At 33.7% G+C, this 21,449-nt stretch overlaps 1 protein-coding gene across 1 annotated transcript in view; it reads right to left on the bottom strand.

The window, feature by feature from the left end:
- LOC128743783 (voltage-dependent calcium channel type A subunit alpha-1) overlaps nt 1–21,449 on the bottom strand; it is a 157,847-nt gene that overhangs the window by 73,847 nt on the left and 62,551 nt on the right. Inside the window, exons 8-17 of the mRNA XM_053840449.1 lie at nt 11,610–11,725; nt 11,249–11,308; nt 10,539–10,643; nt 10,264–10,287; nt 8,753–8,758; nt 1,911–2,108; nt 972–1,842; nt 595–897; nt 260–520; nt 54–197 (exon numbers count right to left, since the gene is read on the bottom strand). Coding sequence (XP_053696424.1) covers nt 54–197; nt 260–520; nt 595–897; nt 972–1,842; nt 1,911–2,108; nt 8,753–8,758; nt 10,264–10,287; nt 10,539–10,643; nt 11,249–11,308; nt 11,610–11,725 — 2,088 coding nt within the window. The remainder of the gene's footprint in view (nt 1–53; nt 198–259; nt 521–594; nt 898–971; nt 1,843–1,910; nt 2,109–8,752; nt 8,759–10,263; nt 10,288–10,538; nt 10,644–11,248; nt 11,309–11,609; nt 11,726–21,449) is intronic.

The following is a 21,449-nucleotide window of genomic DNA, read 5'->3' as shown; positions in this document are numbered from 1 at the left end:
CGAGCGGTTGATGGATAGAACGTTCGACCGGACGAGTGAAGGTCAAAACTTACTGAGGCCAACCTTCACCGGTTTGCACAGCAAACAGTGTCAGCATGGCAGTCGCCACGTTATCGTAGTGAAAGCTCTGCGTTCTCCACTCCCGAACCTCCCGTCTCGGCAGCTGGTCAGTACCATCATACACGAAGAACGAACCTCTGCAAGTAAACATACGCTCGTTATCAATTGTCTTCGATAGGTGGCGTTCAACTAAACTTACTTGCACTCCTCGCTGGTGTGTTTGCTGTCATCGGTGCAGTAGAAGAACTTGCCGTTGAATAACTGCACTGCGATGACAGCAAAGATGAAATGAAACAGAATGTACACGATTAGGATGTTGGTGACGTTTTTAAGCGAATTGACGACACAATCGAAGACCGCTTTTAGCTTCGGAACTCGTTTGATTGTTTTCAGTGGACGCAACACTCGCAGTACCCGAAGCGATTTGATTGTGGACAAATTTTGACCAGCGCTGCTACCCCTGTTAGGAAAAATAAAAACCGAACAATGTGTGAGTGCTGACTGCTGATAATAAAAGTGTTGGTTTAAAGTTACGTCATATCAAAACCGAAGCTGACGGCCGCACAGATGACGACCACGGCATCCATAATGTTCCAGAATTCACGCAGGTAGCTTCCCGGATGGAGAATAACACCCAGGTCCACTACTTTCAGCAACATCTCGATCGTAAACACTCCGGTGAACGCGTAATCGAAAAAGTTCAGAATCCTATTTCGCTCGGACTCTTCGTCCACCGGATCTTCCGCAGCTAAGGCAATCGATGACAGTGAGATGACGACCATGATGAAGAAATCAAAATAGCGTAAATTAACCACCCAATGTGCGGCACAACGTATTCTAAAATGAAAAGAATTTAAATTATAAATTATTTCACCAATTAGGATAGATGCTTTCTATGGATGAGATCTTACGGATTTGTTGGCGAAAGTACAAACATCGACGAGTACGGCAGCATTGGTTTGGGCCCGTCCGGAATATCATCGTCGTCTTCTTCTTTTTCATCTTCTTCTTTCTTATTCGACTTGCTACCGTTCCCTCGGGACGGCGAAGGTGACGAAACCTCTACCCGCGGCGGCGACCCGTCGGTCTGCAGATGCAAAGCTTCCATTTCCTTGTCCAGTTCCATCTGCTGCTTTTCCTTGTTCTCCTCCATCTGTTCCTCCTCGGCGGCAGTTAGCTCTTGTGCGTTAGCCAAATTATCAACGGCGATAGCCAAGAACACATTTAGCAGTGTGTAGTTACCGAACAGCACCAGGATAATGAAATACAGCGAGTAGATCATACCCTTCTTGTGGCCTCCCTGAGATTCGATACCCTGGTACATTACTTCGTTCCAGTCCTCTCCGGTCAAGATTTGGAACACCGTCAGCAGTGCGATCGGAAAAGTGTTGAAATTTGTTGGCGGTGTTCCGTCCGGCAAATTGAACTGTCCTCCGAACAGTTGCATGCCCAGCAGTGCGAAGATAAGTATGAACAGGAAGAGTAGGAACAACAGGGAAATGATGGATCTCATCGAGTTGAGTAACGATATCACCAAGTTGCGCAGTGATGACCAGTATTTTGTAACCTTAAATATCCTAAGCAGTCGTAAGGCTCTCAGCACCGACAAACCGAAAGAGCCGCCCTTCACCGCGGACCACACTACCTCGAAGATGGACCCGCTTATGACTACGCAATCGAACCGATTGAAGGACGACTCGAAATATATCCGTGGCCCGAGAGCATACATTTTGATCCACATTTCCATCATGAACAGACCGAGAAACGCATACTCGGCTACATCTGCAAAACCAAAAGATCAGAATTAATTTTAAAATACCTAATATTTATTTGAGCTATCAAAGGCTTACAAAGAAACTGGGTTAACCAGTCCGGTTGACCGTAGTGCTCGACGGCGACGCAAACTGTGTTAAAGAACACCAGCACTATGACGAACCAGTAAAACCATTGCGTTTTTACGGTGTGCCGGATCCAGAAGCGAAACCGTTTTTCCGCTCTCCAAAATCCTTTGCATTTGCCCTGCGTTCGAACCTTGGACTTGAGGTAGCCTGTTTGTGCACAAGAATGCAAGAAAAATAGAAGCGAATGGTGTTAGTACCGATCACGATTGTTGATCGGGTTGTTGTTTTGGCTTTTTTTTTGTTCTGATAATGGCAAAATAAAAGGTTTTGAAGCTGCATTTTAGCTTAATACGAAGCAAATTTTTAGGTTTGAAGATTATTGAAGTATTTCATATCATCTACCAAGCAAGTTGAAAAATATAATTTGTTTAATTAATGTGAAGGGTTTCACTACTTGATGTTTGCTTTAGATTATTTCTGTTTGAGCAATTTGAAACAGAAATCCTAAACTCGTAGGGGTTACCAAAATTTGTTTGAATTTGTTTTTGACTTAGACGGCTAATAAAAATTTAGTAAAATTTGATCTAATACTTAAGCTTTTTCTACTTCACCATTGGTGTTATATTTATACGGTTTACAAATGAAAGCTACCAACATAAAAAACTCAATCGTATTGACTTAAACTTAAACTTAGCTAAATATGTTTAATTAAAACGTTCCCTAGACAGCTGACGAACTTCATTGAAGTCTATATATTTTATCTTCTTAATGTCTTAATTGGTATAAGTTCGAGTTTATTGCAGAATGTATTTCTCATTAGTAGGTAGTATATGATATTGAACGTGTATAAATTAAGGCAAGTCAACGGTTGATACTATCCAAACAGTAAAAGACGGCGGCTGAACAGGATCGAAAAGGCGATCGATATTGTCCCGTGATAATAATAGACATTAAAAAGGCCTTCAACAGTGCCAGCTGAGAGGCCACCTCAGCGTCACTGCATAGAATTAAGGTCCCTGACTCTCAGAACAGAGTGTGGGTCTATGAGACTGTCAGAGAGCAGAGATCTGTGGATATTTCGGCGGATGTTCCTCAAGGCTCCATCCTTGGTCCAACGCTTTAGAATGGGTGTACGATGAGTTGCTGACACTGAAGCTACCCAAACGGGCAATAATCGTTGGCTTTGCGAACGACAATGTACTGTCGGAAGCAGGAGAGACGCTGGAAGAGGTACAAAGGGTAGCCACCGAGGTGATCGTAATGATTGAAAATTAAATGCAAGGAACGAAGTTGCAGATGGCGCAGCATAAAACGGAAGTTCAGTTGTTAACCGCAAAGCGGTCCGGGTGTCAAAAACCCAGCCGTGAAATGGCCGTGAAAGAATGGAAGTCATGTTGGTCGCCATTTCTGGATCGGTACACATCCCACATCCGGTATACGGAGCAGTGCGATGACACAGTCTTTTCCCGTAGTCTCCCTGCAGCAGTTCTAGGGGGCCAGCTAGAGCTTGTGGCTATACGGCTAGAAATCAAGAAGGCGCTCGGTCCAGATGGAATCCCAAACGTGGCCCTGAAGGCTGCAATACACGCGTTCCCGGATACGTTCAGGACAGTGCTGCAAAGATGCTTAGAAGATGGCAGGCTTCATTTTGCTCATCTTAGGCATACAGAGGCAGAGCAATCTGCTTCTCACAACTATCAAGTTGCTTTCGTTTTCTGTTCAACCGTTTCCTCTCTCTCCGGACGATGCCTAAATACTGTTTTCTCTTACGACCACTCGTCTTGCGCAGAAGGAGCACAACGACAAGCAGAGCTAATATTTACTTCACACACTGGAGACACAAGACTATTCGCTCCGTGTCACAAAGAGAATATGCGATAGGCAATTATATGGACTGGAACGATTTGCTCCGTGACCTTGAGAGCATGCATGCTCGGTAGCACTCCGGCAGAAAAAGAAAGATGAAACCAAACTGATGGTCACTCGCCGGCAGAGCAAAGCAGAAAAGCAAAACAAAACTCGTCGCGTCGGAGAAGGTAACATCCGACTGAGTGAGAGCAAATCGATTCGTCTTCTGTGCTTTGCCAATAAAACACCGAGAATTGAGATATTTTGCAGAGCACGACAGAAGCCTGGAAGATGGTCACCTCCGGAACCAATGGAAGCTCCAGAAGCTAGTGCTAGTACCGAAACCAGGAAAACCTGCGGTGGATCCGGCGTCGTACAGGCCGATATGACTGCTGGATACATGTGAAAAAGTCCAGGCGAAGATTATCCTAAACAAGCTGGCGAGGTACACGAAAGGTGAACACGGTCTGTCGAACATGCAGTTTGGGTTCCGGACAGGGAAATTTACTGTAGATGCTATCCGGATAGTAGCCTAGTGAGCGGCGAAGTCGTCCAAACAGAAGCGAGGACGAGATCGTTTATGCGCCGTCGTAACGATCGCCCCAAAAAAATGCGTTCAATAGTGCTAGCTGGTTGGCCATTGCCGAGTCTGCATAGAATGCAGGTCCTAGAGTATCTATGCAGGGTTCTGGAGAGTTACTTCCGAAATCGAGTGTTTATCTATGACAAGCGGCAATAAACGATGAACATTACGTCGGGTGTTCGGCAAGGCTCCATCTTGAGGATGTACAATGGTGTACTAGCTATGAAGCTACAATACAGTAGTACAGTAGCCGTTGGCTTCGCCGACGAAATTGTGTTATCGGTGGCCGACAAATCACAGGAAAAGGTGGAACTGGTGACAGAGGCGATTGGAAGGATCGAGAACTTGTTTCCGGGGGGCAAAGCTACAAATTGCCCACCATAAAACGGAGATCCAGCTGGTCAGTAATTGCAAAGCAGTAAAGCGGGCTATTACCACCATTGGAGAGCACGTCATTACATCAACGCATGCTATCGAGCGTCTTGGAGTAATAATAGACGACCGGCTGAACTTCAACAGCCATATCGACTACGCCCGTGAGAAGCCGGCGAACGCTATCATTGCGTTAGTCAGAATTATGTCAAATAGCTACGGACCTAGTAGTAGCAAGCAACGGCTGCTGGCTAATCACAACGCTACGAACCAGGCGGAATCACGCAAAGCTGAACAGTACGTACCGGCTCATACCCCTGAGAGTCGCCAATGCGTACAGAACCATATCGTCGGAGACAGTATGCATTATTGCAGGAATAATCCTCATTGTCATCACGCTTGTGGAAGATAACGAGCGTTACGGACGAAGAAGAACCAGAGAAGTTCGGAAGCTGGTGAGGGTGAAATCATTGGCCAAGTGGCAGCAAGTCTGGGACACGACCTAGAATTGTAGATGGACGAACCGACCTATACCGGTTCTGTCGACTTGGTTGAACAGGAATCATGGAGAAGTCAGCTTTCACGTGACTCAGTTTCTGTCGGGTCATGGTTGCTTCAGGCAATACCTGCACCGGTTCGATCACGCCGCGGCGCCATTCTGCCCGAAATGTAGAAGAATGCGCGAAACACCATAGCATGTGATCTTCGAATATCCTCAGTTTGCTATGATGTGAAGCGAGATGCCATCCGTGACCGTTGGGACTTATAGGAAAGGGACGTAAGTGGAATGGTGCAAGTGGACGAAATGTTTCCGAAGGAAATCATTTGGAATGCAACAGAAGCGGAGGGCCGATCAGAAAACATGCTAAATCCCAAGTAGCCTCAGCTCAGCCTTATGGATAAGTAGAAAAACTTTCGGAAATAAATGGGGACTGAAACCTAAAATGATTCATTGGATCTACACAGCAATAGTAAGACCCAGGATACCATATGCGGCCTTAGTTTGGTGGCCGAAAACAAAGATTAAATATGCTCAGAAGAAATTAGAGAAGTTGCAAAGATTAGCTACAATCTCCATAACCGGAGCAACTAGCAGTACGCCATCAAAAGCGTTAGACTCTATTTTAAGTTTGCTTCCACTGCACTTATTTGTTCAACTAGAGGCTGAGAAAAATGCACTAAGGTTAAGGAGAACAAAAAAATTCTTTGATGGAGACCTTAGGAGCCATCTCAGTATCTTAAAGGATTTTAAAATTAATCCCATATTAACGCATGAGGACTGGATGGATAGGTAATATAATTTTGAATGACTATTCCATGTAACAGAAACAAGTCGCACGGAGTGGGAATCAGGTGGGCCCAATATTAAACCAGGATCGTTAATCTTCTACACTGACGGTTGTAGCTGGCGTAACGGGCCCCGGAGTCGACATATCAATATCCATGGGCCAATGGCCGACTGTTTTTTAAGCAGAAATACAGGCAATAATTGAATGTGCTACAGTTTTTCTGCGACGAAATTATAGACATGCAAATATATGTATATTTTCTGACCGCCAGGCTGCTTTAAAAGCACTGAAGTCAGTTTCGTGTTCATCTAAACTGGTTTGGGAATGCTTTCAATTGCTACAGCAGATGGCTAGAAAAAGCACAGTAAATCTTTTATGGGTCCCTGGGCACTGTGGAATTGAAGGCAATGAAAAAGCAGATCAGTTGGCAAAAGCTGGATCGATTAAATCTTTCATTGGACCAGAACCACTCTGTGGGGCCTCAGAATGTACCATTAGAATGGAATTAAAAAAACTGGGAAAAATCAATGATTGATGATGTCTGGAAAAAAAATCTAACAGCTCGACAATCAAAGAAATTTATATCTCCTAATAAAACAATAACCCAGAAACTTCTTAGCCTCCCAGCTAGCATTTTCATATGTATAAAAAAGGTAAAAATCAGCATTACGTACAGATATACGTGCTAAATAAATCGTATTTCATGCGCAAAATTGGCATATCCGTACTGTTTTGGAGGCGATATACGTGATTACGAATAACTTTGAGCGTTACGACTATATAAGTATTTTTGTACGATAATATCCGATTAGGCGTGAGTCGCTCCGTACTACTCTACGATTTTGTGCTGAAATTCGTATGTATGTCAGTCATTATCATTATATACGACAGAAAATCAACTTGATCCCACTTTATCCAGCTTTAGTTACGATTTTGAGTTTGTTAGGAGATATTTACGATAGTTTTCGTACATTGATATACGAGTTGGTGCTAGCTGGGCTGTCTAAAAAGGACTTACGTACTTACTGTGACCTCGTAACAGGCCACTGTGCAAGTAATATCACTTAAAACAACTGGGATAATTAGAAGATGACACGTGTCGCTTCTGTAACCTAGAAAGTGGAAATGCGGAACATCTACTATGCTATTGCGTGGCACTACTTCATAAAAGAAAAACTTTCTTTGACATGACTTTAATACAACCCTAGGATGTATGGATAAATTCTCCCAATAAACTTTATTCGTTGTATAATACCTTATTGGGACAATGCCGTCGATCAGCAAGTGAAAATCACTCATACTAATAGTGATATGACACCCTGATGTGGCGTACAATAAACTGAGGCCTGCCACAATAGATCAAATAACTGGTCGTAGTGGAAAGTGTACCCAACAGGAATAAAAAAGCGTCAGCAAAATGTACTGGAAACGAAAGCGGAGCGGTTTTCACGAGGGAGCAGTACTTAGCTTGATAAGAAGTCCTGCGACGGTACCGTGAGGTAATAAAAGTCAGGACGGTCGTCATGCCCGCATCAGTTACGTCCCGACAGATGAACTGGAAGTGAAGCAGCCGGCGTGTCAAGAAATCCGACGAGGGTGGCCGTGAAAGGACGGAAGTCATGTTTGTTCGCCATCACTAGATCGGGACACGTCTCGACAGGTGCAGGAAAATTGGATTGTCGAGCAACAGCTAGAGAAAGAAAGTGTGGGTGAAGATCCGGAGAGAGTGGCCATGTAGGAATGGACATTCAGATTCAGACAGATGACGGTCGCCATCTTCGGGTCAGTACTCTTTCGACAGGGGTACAGAGTGGTATCAAGCTGGATTTCGTGAGGGTCGCTCCACGACAGATCAGATGTCTACCCTTCGCCAGCTACTATAAAATTTCCGGGAGTACAACTTGCAGACTCATCACCTGTTTGTAGACTTTAAGGCAGCGTACGATTCAGTCAAACGAAATGAGCTTTGGCAGATAATGCTAGAGCATAGTTTATCGACGAAACTAGTTTAGCGGGTGCAACCTCGACCGTTGTCGTGACGTTGGATGAACTGAAGCAAGTCGATACACCCACTAACCTGCTATACAACATTACCTTGGACCTTGGTGCAAAACGAAGAACAAAAGTGGATCGAAATGGTGCTATCAACACAAGATCTCACATGCTTCTTGCTTTTGCGGATGATGTCGATATCATCGGAATCAACCGCAGAGCAGTGGAAGAGGCCTTTGTAGCAGACAGCGGTGGGCTGAGTAAGTGTGGCCAGAATACCCAATGATAGAGCAGTCAAAATTGTTTTCAGTGGAGAACCAGGAAGATAGTGGAGGAGGCCTTTATAGCAGACAGCGGTGGGCTGAGCAAGTGTGGCCAGAATACCCAATGAAAGAGCAGTCAAAATTATTTTCAGTGGAAAACCAGGAAGATATCAAAGGCTCCTGGGTCTACGCCACACCCGATGGATGTGCACTGTCCAAGATGATGTATGTTCAGTTGGTGTTCGAGAGGATTGGAGAACAGCAACCCAGAACCGACAGTACTGGAAGACCACAGTTCGTTTGGCGCAGGATCGATAGTGGACTATCGCCACTAAAACAACAACAACAACAACTGGAATATGGGCATCAGAGAAGAGTGAAAAGAATACGTGAATTCGTAAATCGTAAACATGTAGCAAAGGGAATCAAGCAATACGGGGAATGTAAGATGGACTGATCCCGAACGTGTTCGCGTAGATGAGCAAAATATAAGGAGAAATTAACCTCTGCCTGACACAATCCTGTCAGGCCATGGATTAGAGTTTAGACATGCGAAGTCCTTGTCTATCTGGCTTCCGGAGTACGCTGACGTCGAAGAAACACCGAAGTACGAGACCTTTGACTATCTACTATTTAGCTCAATCTAGAATGCACGGTTTACCAGTGCGGCTGCGGATACCAGCGCAGATAACGTCCTCCAATATGTCGTGATGAAAACACGTGGAATATGGTAGCGTTACTTTAACTTAATGGAGCGTTGCTTTAACTAAATGGACCTACATTGTGCTACTTGGGAAACTACTACCGCTGGACAATTTTTCGGTGGTGTAGGGTAAGTCCACCCTCGGACTAACTAACTTGCTGACAGAAACCTTCAGAACTAACAAGACTTGCAAAAAGGCTTCTGCCGTGCTCTGCAAAATATCTCAATTCTCGGCGTTTTACAGGTAAAGCGCAGAAGACGAATCGATTTGCTCTCCCTCAGTCGGATGTTACCTTCTCCGACGCGACGAGTTTTGTTTTGCTTTGCAGTGCTTTTCTGCTTTGCTCTGCGGCCGAGTGAGCGTCAGTTTGCTTTCATCTTTCTTTTTCTGTCGGAGCGCTGCCAAATGCATGCTCTCAAGGTCACGGAGCAAATCGTTCCAGTCCATATAATTGTCAATAGCATATTCTCTCTGGGACACGGAGCGAATAGTCTTGTGTCTCCAGTGTGTGAAGTAAATATTAGCTCTGCTTGTCGTTGTGCACATTCTGCGAATTACGAGAATTTTGTTTTCAGATGAAAAAACCTTTAGACTTTAAAGCAGCGTGCGATTCCGTGAAGTGAAATGAATTTATAGACTTCGTAGACAGCGTATGATTCAGCAAAATGATAGCATCATTATGAAATCTCAAATGCTCCTAGGTTTAGGTATGTTTCCACCGTAGAACGTTGGAAGAGCTCTTCAGACCCCTCACAAAGGAAGCGGCGAGAATTGACCTCGACATAAACAGAGTTCGAACGAATTAAATACGCAGTGGTTGGTTGGATGGCTGTTGATGCTGTGGTTATTGGTGGAGTTCATCTCAAAGTGATAGAATAACTAGAGACAATGTGCGTGGGATTTTTGAGTAACTACTACCAAATTCGCCTAATTTTATACTTTTAAAAGTTTTAGAGATATTTTAGTTTGTATATTTTTTTATCGATGATCTAGTTGTTCAGATTTTACTTATTTCCATACTTATGTTTCAACATTTTTTATTTTACGAGAATTCTGTTCTCTGTATATTCTGTTTTCTAAATCCTTTCCTTTTTACCTTTTACTTCTCTAAAAACAACACCTTCACAAATTGTTTGCTGGAAAAAAGATCGAAAGCTAAGGCTTACTTATCCGCGCGGCATATTTCGGCTCTACAAGCAGGTAAATTTACTTAAGTAATTCGGCTACGTAAGGATTTACAAGCGCAATTGTCTATGGTTGCTTTTGCTTGGCGGGCTACGACTACGGCTGCTTCTGTAGCTTTTAAATTACCTTTTTTACGTTTCGTGACACTAACTGAGTGCGAAATTTACCCCCCAGCGATGACCCGTTAAAGATCGAGGGTACGTTTAAAATCGTTTAATTGTCGGATTGATCAAAGGAAATAATTGAAAAAAAAAACAAAATAAATTAACCTCCGTAATGACGCAGTGTATTATACAGTATATTGGCAACACTTCCGTTGCCATGGTGACGCTTAGGTGAAGTGAATCTTTACTCTATACACTGCAGTTAGAGCTGTTGCACGAAAGAAACACGATACTCACCATCATCGGCACAATCGTCGTCCGGATCGTCCTCCTCGGTGTCAGTAGATTTGGATTTTCCAAGATTTTTCAGCTTTTTCCGTTTGGCAGCCGCTCGTCTGCGAGCTGTTTTCAGTCCGTCGATGAACGAGTGGTTGAAGATTGCGTGAAAAATAAATACATATACATGTAGTTTGTTTTTGTTCGTACTTTTTAACTAGTTACGGTGGCAACCCAAATGGCCTACCCACACCATAGTACAGCAGGACAAAACCTACTGATAAGGATGAACATTTGACAACTTGCTCCATTCCAAATAATACACTTCGTAAGGTTCACGGTGGAGAAAAAATTCATTTGGGTTCATCCGTCTAAGCGCATGCCCAACACAAACCATTTTTAAGGCTCCACGTGTAGGTGAACTTTCAATGTTTGAATGTAATAGTTAGTGATTCGCGTGCAGATAATGCGCTATGAAACCAATACAAAATTGACCGAAATGTCAAAGAATGGGGTTTGAAAATTTGTCGAGAGCGATAATATCATTCTGTATCAATTTATTTCACAATCGGAAAAATATCGACTCTATGAATAAAATATCCAATAGCTGCATGTGTTTGGCCCTCTTTCCTACCACTTGACACACACATGGAAATTGTTATGAATTTTGTTTTGCTGTCCTTTAACATCGTAGTTTTGTAGTTACTGTCACAACATAATCATAGGCCTACCTTCCATGATGTGCAAGCGTTCCTCTTCGGTGGTTCTCTCTTCTGCCAGGATTACTTCCTCTGCAAGTGGTTGGTAGTCCCGGTATCCAATCATTGCAAGACCAAGTAAAGCGAAACGGTAAATGAATATGGGGCAGCAATTAGCGAACCAATTAAGCATATCATAATTGAAGCACAATATACAATGAAGCATAGCATCGAATTCTATTCTATAGTGGAGTGACACTACGGGCCAGATCAGCTAAATTTGGCCCGGTGCCTACGGGTTTCCCCACCAGGCCTCGACGGAAGGTGCCACGACTGAGTTTATGTGAAAGGCAGTAGTGCTAAGCTAAGAAAGTTAGTTCAAGCGATACTATACCGGCTTTACAGATCCACTCGACGTATCCATTTAGTTCCTTCTCGAGCTGCTGCTGCCGACGAAGCTTTAGAAACTCTTGCCTATTCTCTACCTTCTCCCTTTCCTTAGCAAACTCACTGTTGGATGGGTGGTGGTGATTATGGATGGAGCAGCACGGTTAGCGACGTGGTCAGAGGATGCATAGCGGGAAGATAAAAAGAAGCAAGTTTGGCAAATTCGGATGAGATGAGACATATGAGATGACTGCAAAGTAAAATTATAATCAACTCGCTCCTGAAAGGGTATATCACAGCAGCAGCGACGGGTAAAAATGGGTTACATTTACAAAATGCTTGACATTTGCGACAACAGACATCATCGCAACCGCTTACCATGCGTTACCATCGTGTTATGTATTTTTAGATTGTGCCTTTGAAAAGATTTCAGGAATCGAGTTGGTTTATTTGAGTGTCTGGTTCTGGATTATGAAGCTCTACTAAGTTTGATTTATTGGAAATATTACAAATATTAATGCACAAGGCGCTATACTGATACTAGCATTTGTGAGAACATCTTCCGCCACGCTGACTAGCCTACCGTTAGCCTAGTGATCAAAGAGATATCGCAGCATAGCTCAATTTTTTTATCGTATTCGATGGGAATCGGATGGCGCTAGTTGAGGGCTAAGGGCTAAGGCCTTGTCAATATTTTTTGCCCGTGTCGCCTGTAGTTTATTTCACAGCAAATTTTGGAAATACCACAATAATTATATGATGATAATGAAAAATTATTTATATAAAACTTGTGAACCTAGCTACAGTCATTTAGTTAATATTAATGCACACCTAATTTTATGAATGTTTTTTGTAGCATTCTTTCAGCTTTTCAATGGTAGTCATAAAATGAAAATCGGTTGGGGGAGTCATGGCGAGAATGGCTATTTTTTTATTTTGAACATCCAATATAGCGACCAATTCCAAGATGGCCACGAAATTTCTTTTTACTCCATTTGAAAGCCCTGTTCTTTTTAACTGAATCGTACCATTCGTTTGTTGTTTCATTGCAAATTTATAAAATACCACATTTTGGATCTCAAGGTTTGCCAAAAACCCATCTTTTTTTTAAACTGCCGGGACCCTTGACGAACGAGGGGTCCACTGTTTCGGGGTATTCAAAGTATAATTCTCAACTTTTAACCATTTGCAACCAATCCAGTTCAAAAGTTCCAATATTTGAAGACCTCGTGTCAGTAGTGGCCCCGTTTTAACGTGAATTACTCAATATCGAAACAGTCCAAGAGAGTTCAGTGTTGCCCTCCCTCTCTTAATAATATTTATTTATTTTTATAAACAAAAACCATTCGAAACTGAGCTAGAAAGTTAAATTTCTTATGGAAACCACTTATTTTGTATACCTTGTTTTTTGTTTCTTGCTTCTTGTTTCTTGTTTCTTGTTTCTTGTTTCTCGTTTCTTGTTTCTTGTTTCTTGTTTCTTGTTTCTTGTTTCTTGTTTCTTGTTTCTTGTTTCTTGTTTCTTGTTTCTTGTTTCTTGTTTCTTGTTTCTTGTTTCTTGTTTCTTGTTTCTTGTTTCTTGTTTCTTGTTTCTTGTTTCTTGTTTCTTGTTTCTTGTTTCTTGTTTCTTGTTTCTTGTTTCTTGTTTCTTGTTTCTTGTTTCTTGTTTTTTGTTTCTTGTTTCTTGTTTCTTGTTTCTTGTTTCTTGTTTCTTGTTTCTTGTTTCTTGTTTCTTGTTTCTTGTTTCTTGTTTCTTGTTTCTTGTTTCTTGTTTCTTGTTTCTTGTTTCTTGTTTCTTGTTTCTTGTTTCTTGTTTCTTGTTTCTTGTTTCTTGTTTCTTGTTTCTTGTTTCTTGTTTCTTGTTTCTTGTTTCTTGTTTCTTGTTTCTTGTTTCTTGTTTCTTGTTTCTTGTTTTTTGTTTCTTGTTTCTTGTTTCTTGTTTCTTGTTTCTTGTTTCTTGTTTCTTGTTTCTTGTTTTTTGTTTCTTGTTTCTTGTTTCTTGTTTCTTGTTTCTTGTTTCTTGTTTCTTGTTTCTTGTTTCTTGTTTCTTGTTTCTTGTTTCTTGTTTCTTGTTTCTTGTTTCTTGTTTCTTGTTTCTTGTTTCTTGTTTCTTGTTTCTTGTTTCTTGTTTCTTGTTTCTTGTTTCTTGTTTCTTGTTTCTTGTTTCTTGTTTCTTGTTTCTTGTTTCTTGTTTCTTGTTTCTTGTTTCTTGTTTCTTGTTTCTTGTTTCTTGTTTCTGGTTCCTTGTTTAAATTCCGATTTCCGAGTTTTCATTTCCGTTCTTCGAATTTTGAATACTCCATATCTGATATCCCATTTACGATTCGATTCGAATTTCGATTTTCGTTTATTGATTTTCAATTTTCAATTTTCAATTTTCAATTTTCAATTTTCAATTTTCAATTTTCAATTTTCAATTTTCAATTTTCAATTTTCAATTTTCAATTTTCAATTTTCAATTTTCAATTTTCAATTTTCAATTTTCAATTTTCAATTTTCAATTTTCAATTTTCAATTTTCAATTTTCAATTTCCAATTTTCAATTTTCAATTTTCAATTTTCAATTTTCAATTTTCAATTTTCAATTTTCAATTTTCAATTTTCAATTTTCAATTTTCAATTTTCAATTTTCAATTTTCAATTTTCAATTTTCAATTTTCAATTTTCAATTTTCAATTTTCAATTTTCAATTTTCAATTTTCAATTTTCAATTTTCAATTTTCAATTTTCAATTTTCAATTTTCAATTTTCAATTTTCAATTTTCAATTTTCAATTTTCAATTTTCAATTTTCAATTTTCAATTTTCAATTTTCAATTTTCAATTTTCAATTTTCAATTTTCAATTTTCAATTTTCAATTTTCAATTTTCAATTTTCAATTTTCAATTTTCAATTTTCAATTTTCAATTTTCAATTTTCAATTTTCAATTTTCAATTTTCAATTTTCAATTTTCAATTTTCAATTTTCAATTTTCAATTTTCAATTTTCAATTTTCAATTTTCAATTTTCAATTTTCAATTTTCAATTTTCAATTTTCAATTTTCAATTTTCAATTTTCAATTTTCAATTTTCAATTTTCAATTTTCAATTTTCAATTTTCAATTTTCAATTTTCAATTTTCAATTTTCAATTTTCAATTTTCAATTTTCAATTTTCAATTTTCAATTTTCAATTTTCAATTTTCAATTTTCAATTTTCAATTTTCAATTTTCAATTTTCAATTTTCAATTTTCAATTTTCAATTTTCAATTTTCAATTTTCAATTTTCAATTTTCAATTTTCAATTTTCAATTTTCAATTTTCAATTTTCAATTTTCAATTTTCAATTTTCAATTTTCAATTTTCAATTTTCAATTTTCAATTTTCAATTTTCAATTTTCAATTTTCAATTTTCAATTTTCAATTTTCAATTTTCAATTTTCAATTTTCAATTTTCAATTTTCAATTTTCAATTTTCAATTTTCAATTTTCAATTTTCAATTTTCAATTTTCAATTTTCAATTTTCAATTTTCAATTTTCAATTTTCAATTTTCAATTTTCAATTTTCAATTTTCAATTTTCAATTTTCAATTTTCAATTTTCAATTTTCAATTTTCAATTTTCAATTCTCAATTTCCAATTTTCAATTTTCAATTTTCAATTTTTCAATTTTCAATTTTCAATTTTCAATTTTCAATTTTCAATTTTCAATTTTCAATTTTCAATTTTCAATTTTCAATTTTCAATTTTCAATTTTCAATTTTCAATTTTCGTTTTTTGTTTTTCGTTTCTGGATTCTTGATTTAGGATTTTCGATTCTCGATTCGATTCTGCTTTCAGGTTTCGATTTTAGTTTTCAGTCTTCGATCTTCCATTTTCGCGTTTTGGTCTTCGATTTTCGATTTTTCATTCATAATTTTCGGATTTTGATTTGCATTTTGGTTTAGCGATTTTCGGCCCTTCGTCTTTGCCTTTCGGTTCTTGATTCTTGACTTTCAATTTCCGGTTGTTTCTTTTCATTCACCAGTCTTCAATTTTCATTTGTTGATTTTCGATTTCCGATTTCCGACTCGAAATCTTCGATTTTTGATTTTCATTTTTAAATTATAGATGCTCAATTTCTTTTTACTTGTCTATGTTAAATTTTTATTATTCGACTTTAGATTTTCGATCGTTAGTTTTCAGTATTCAGGCTTCAATTTTCGGTTTTTGGTTTTCGATTTTTCATTCTCGATTTTCCATTCTAGATTTTCGAAGATTTCGATCGAAAATTTCGATTTTCGATTCAGGCTTTGCGATTTTCGACCTTTCGTTTGGATTTTTGATGCTCGATTTTTGATTCTCGGTTCCGCGATTTTCGATTGCTAGATTTCAGTCTTCAATTTTCGGGGTTTGGGTTTCGATTTCTTGCTTTGGATTTTCGATTTTTGGTCTTCGATATTTCATTCTCGATTTTCTATGTTTGGTTTTTAATTTTCGATTTTTTGTTCTCGATTTTCAATTTTCTGCTTTCGAATCTTCGATTTTTCAATTTTTAATTTTCAATTTTCAATTTTCAATTTTCAATTTTCAATTTTCAATTTTCAATTTTCAATTTTCAATTTTCAATTTTCAATTTTCAATTTTCAATTTTCAATTTTCAATTTTCAATTTTCAATTTTCAATTTTCAATTTTCAATTTTCAATTTTCAATTTTCAATTTTCAATTTTCAATTTTCAATTTTCAATTTTCAATTTTCAATTTTCAATTTTCAATTTTCAATTTTCAATTTTCAATTTTCAATTTTCAATTTTCAATTTTCAATTTTCAATTTTCAATTTTCAATTTTCAATTTTCAATTTTCAATTTTCAATTTTCAATTTTCAATTTTCAATTTTCAATTTTCAATTTTCAATTTTCAATTTTCAATTTTCAATTTTCAATTTTCAATTTTCAATTTTCAATTTTCAATTTTCAATTTTCAATTTTCAATTTTCAATTTTCAATTTTCAATTTTCAATTTTCAATTTTCAATTTTCAATTTTCAATTTTCAATTTTCAATTTTCAATTTTCAATTTTCAATTTTCAATTTTCAATTTTCAATTTTCAATTTTCAATTTTCAATTTTCAATTTTCAATTTTCAATTTTCAATTTTCAATTTTCAATTTTCAATTTTCAATTTTCAATTTTCAATTTTCAATTTTCAATTTTCAATTTTCAATTTTCAATTTTCAATTTTCAATTTTCAATTTTCAATTTTCAATTTTCAATTTTCAATTTTCAATTTTCAATTTTCAATTTTCAATTTTCAATTTTCAATTTTCAATTTTCAATTTTCAATTTTCAATTTTCAATTTTCAATTTTCAATTTTCAATTTTCAATTTTCAATTTTCAATTTTCAATTTTCAATTTTCAATTTTCAATTTTCAATTTTCAATTTTCAATTTTCAATTTTCAATTTTCAATTTTCAATTTTCAATTTTCAATTTTCAATTTTCAATTTTCAATTTTCAATTTTCAATTTTCAATTTTCAATTTTCAATTTTCAATTTTCAATTTTCAATTTTCAATTTTCAATTTTCAATTTTCAATTTTCAATTTTCAATTTTCAATTTTCAATTTTCAATTTTCAATTTTCAATTTTCAATTTTCAATTTTCAATTTTCAATTTTCAATTTTCAATTTTCAATTTTCAATTTTCAATTTTCAATTTTCAATTTTCAATTTTCAATTTTCAATTTTCAATTTTCAATTTTCAATTTTCAATTTTCAATTTTCAATTTTCAATTTTCAATTTTCAATTTTCAATTTTCAATTTTCAATTTTCAATTTTCAATTTTCAATTTTCAATTTTCAATTTTCAATTTTCAATTTTCAATTTTCAATTTTCAATTTTCAATTTTCAATTTTCAATTTTCAATTTTCAATTTTCAATTTTCAATTTTCAATTTTCAATTTTCAATTTTCAATTTTCAATTTTCAATTTTCAATTTTCAATTTTCAATTTTCAATTTTCAATTTTCAATTTTCAATTTTCAATTTTCAATTTTCAATTTTCAATTTTCAATTTTCAATTTTCAATTTTCAATTTTCAATTTTCAATTTTCAATTTTCAATTTTCAATTTTCAATTTTCAATTTTCAATTTTCAATTTTCAATTTTCAATTTTCAATTTTCAATTTTCAATTTTCAATTTTCAATTTTCAATTTTCAATTTTCAATTTTCAATTTTCAATTTTCAATTTTCAATTTTCAATTTTCAATTTTCAATTTTCAATTTTCAATTTTCAATTTTCAATTTTCAATTTTCAATTTTCAATTTTCAATTTTCAATTTTCAATTTTCAATTTTCAATTTTCAATTTTCAATTTTCAATTTTCAATTTTCAATTTTCAATTTTCAATTTTCAATTTTCAATTTTCAATTTTCAATTTTCAATTTTCAATTTTCAATTTTCAATTTTCAATTTTCAATTTTCAATTTTCAATTTTCAATTTTCAATTTTCAATTTTCAATTTTCAATTTTCAATTTTCAATTTTCAATTTTCAATTTTCAATTTTCAATTTTCAATTTTCAATTTTCAATTTTCAATTTTCAATTTTCAATTTTCAATTTTCAATTTTCAATTTTCAATTTTCAATTTTCAATTTTCAATTTTCAATTTTCAATTTTCAATTCTCAATTTCCAATTTTCAATTTTCAATTTTCAATTTTTCAATTTTCAATTTTCAATTTTCAATTTTCAATTTTCAATTTTCAATTTTCAATTTTCAATTTTCAATTTTCAATTTTCAATTTTCAATTTTCAATTTTCAATTTTCGTTTTTTGTTTTTCGTTTCTGGATTCTTGATTTAGGATTTTCGATTCTCGATTCGATTCTGCTTTCAGGTTTCGATTTTAGTTTTCAGTCTTCGATCTTCCATTTTCGCGTTTTGGTCTTCGATTTTCGATTTTTCATTCATAATTTTCGGATTTTGATTTGCATTTTGGTTTAGCGATTTTCGGCCCTTCGTCTTTGCCTTTCGGTTCTTGATTCTTGACTTTCAATTTCCGGTTGTTTCTTTTCATTCACCAGTCTTCAATTTTCATTTGTTGATTTTCGATTTCCGATTTCCGACTCGAAATCTTCGATTTTTGATTTTCATTTTTAAATTATAGATGCTCAATTTCTTTTTACTTGTCTATGTTAAATTTTTATTATTCGACTTTAGATTTTCGATCGTTAGTTTTCAGTATTCAGGCTTCAATTTTCGGTTTTTGGTTTTCGATTTTTCATTCTCGATTTTCCATTCTAGATTTTCGAAGATTTCGATCGAAAATTTCGATTTTCGATTCAGGCTTTGCGATTTTCGACCTTTCGTTTGGATTTTTGATGCTCGATTTTTGATTCTCGGTTCCGCGATTTTCGATTGCTAGATTTCAGTCTTCAATTTTCGGGGTTTGGGTTTCGATTTCTTGCTTTGGATTTTCGATTTTTGGTCTTCGATATTTCATTCTCGATTTTCTATGTTTGGTTTTTAATTTTCGATTTTTTGTTCTCGATTTTCAATTTTCTGCTTTCGAATCTTCGATTTTTCAATTTTTAATTTTCAATTTTCAATTTTCAATTTTCAATTTTCAATTTTCAATTTTCAATTTTCAATTTTCAATTTTCAATTTTCAATTTTCAATTTTCAATTTTCAATTTTCAATTTTCAATTTTCAATTTTCAATTTTCAATTTTCAATTTTCAATTTTCAATTTTCAATTTTCAATTTTCAATTTTCAATTTTCAATTTTCAATTTTCAATTTTCAATTTTCAATTTTCAATTTTCAATTTTCAATTTTCAATTTTCAATTTTCAATTTTCAATTTTCAATTTTCAATTTTCAATTTTCAATTTTCAATTTTCAATTTTCAATTTTCAATTTTCAATTTTCAATTTTCAATTTTCAATTTTCAATTTTCAATTTTCAATTTTCAATTTTCAATTTTCAATTTTCAATTTTCAATTTTCAATTTTCAATTTTCAATTTTCAATTTTCAATTTTCAATTTTCAATTTTCAATTTTCAATTTTCAATTTTCAATTTTCAATTTTCAATTTTCAATTTTCAATTTTCAATTTTCAATTTTCAATTTTCAATTTTCAATTTTCAATTTTCAATTTTCAATTTTCAATTTTCAATTTTCAATTTTCAATTTTCAATTTTCAATTTTCAATTTTCAATTTTCAATTTTCAATTTTCAATTTTCAATTTTCAATTTTCAATTTTCAATTTTCAATTTTCAATTTTCAATTTTCAATTTTCAATTTTCAATTTTCAATTTTCAATTTTCAATTTTCAATTTTCAATTTTCAATTTTCAATTTTCAATTTTCAATTTTCAATTTTCAATTTTCAATTTTCAATTTTCAATTTTCAATTTTCAATTTTCAATTTTCAATTTTCAATTTTCAATTTTCAATTTTCAATTTTCAATTTTCAATTTTCAATTTTCAATTTTCAATTTTCAATTTTCAATTTTCAATTTTCAATTTTCAATTTTCAATTTTCAATTTTCAATTTTCAATTTTCAATTTTCAATTTTCAATTTTCAATTTTCAATTTTCAATTTTCAATTTTCAATTTTCAATTTTCAATTTTCAATTTTCAATTTTCAATTTTCAATTTTCAATTTTCAATTTTCAATTTTCAATTTTCAATTTTCAATTTTCAATTTTCAATTTTCAATTTTCAATTTTCAATTTTCAATTTTCAATTTTCAATTTTCAATTTTCAATTTTCAATTTTCAATTTTCAATTTTCAATTTTCAATTTTCAATTTTCAATTTTCAATTTTCAATTTTCAATTTTCAATTTTCAATTTTCAATTTTCAATTTTCAATTTTCAATTTTCAATTTTCAATTTTCAATTTTCAATTTTCAATTTTCAATTTTCAATTTTCAATTTTCAATTTTCAATTTTCAATTTTCAATTTTCAATTTTCAATTTTCAATTTTCAATTTTCAATTTTCAATTTTCAATTTTCAATTTTCAATTTTCAATTTTCAATTTTCAATTTTCAATTTTCAATTTTCAATTTTCAATTTTCAATTTTCAATTTTCAATTTTCAATTTTCAATTTTCAATTTTCAATTTTCAATTTTCAATTTTCAATTTTCAATTTTCAATTTTCAATTTTCAATTTTCAATTTTCAATTTTCAATTTTCAATTCTCAATTTCCAATTTTCAATTTTCAATTTTCAATTTTTCAATTTTCAATTTTCAATTTTCAATTTTCAATTTTCAATTTTCAATTTTCAATTTTCAATTTTCAATTTTCAATTTTCAATTTTCAATTTTCAATTTTCAATTTTCAATTTTCAATTTTCAATTTTCAATTTTCAATTTTCAATTTTCAATTTTCAATTTTCAATTTTCAATTTTCAATTTTCAATTTTCAATTTTCAATTTTCAATTTTCAATTTTCAATTTTCAATTTTCAATTTTCAATTTTCAATTTTCAATTTTCAATTTTCAATTTTCAATTTTCAATTTTCAATTTTCAATTTTCAATTTTCAATTTTCAATTTTCAATTTTCAATTTTCAATTTTCAATTTTCAATTTTCAATTTTCAATTTTCAATTTTCAATTTTCAATTTTCAATTTTCAATTTTCAATTTTCAATTTTCAATTTTCAATTTTCAATTTTCAATTTTCAATTTTCAATTTTCAATTTTCAATTTTCAATTTTCAATTTTCAATTTTCAATTTTCAATTTTCAATTTTCAATTTTCAATTTTCAATTTTCAATTTTCAATTTTCAATTTTCAATTTTCAATTTTCAATTTTCAATTTTCAATTTTCAATTTTCAATTTTCAATTTTCAATTTTCAATTTTCAATTTTCAATTTTCAAT

The sequence above is a fragment of the Sabethes cyaneus genome, chromosome 3, assembly GCF_943734655.1.
Source record: "Sabethes cyaneus chromosome 3, idSabCyanKW18_F2, whole genome shotgun sequence".
Taxonomy (NCBI): Eukaryota; Metazoa; Arthropoda; class Insecta; order Diptera; family Culicidae; genus Sabethes; species Sabethes cyaneus.
The sequence above is the reverse complement of the archived record's forward strand: the minus strand, read 5'-3'. Positions and strand labels throughout refer to the sequence as shown.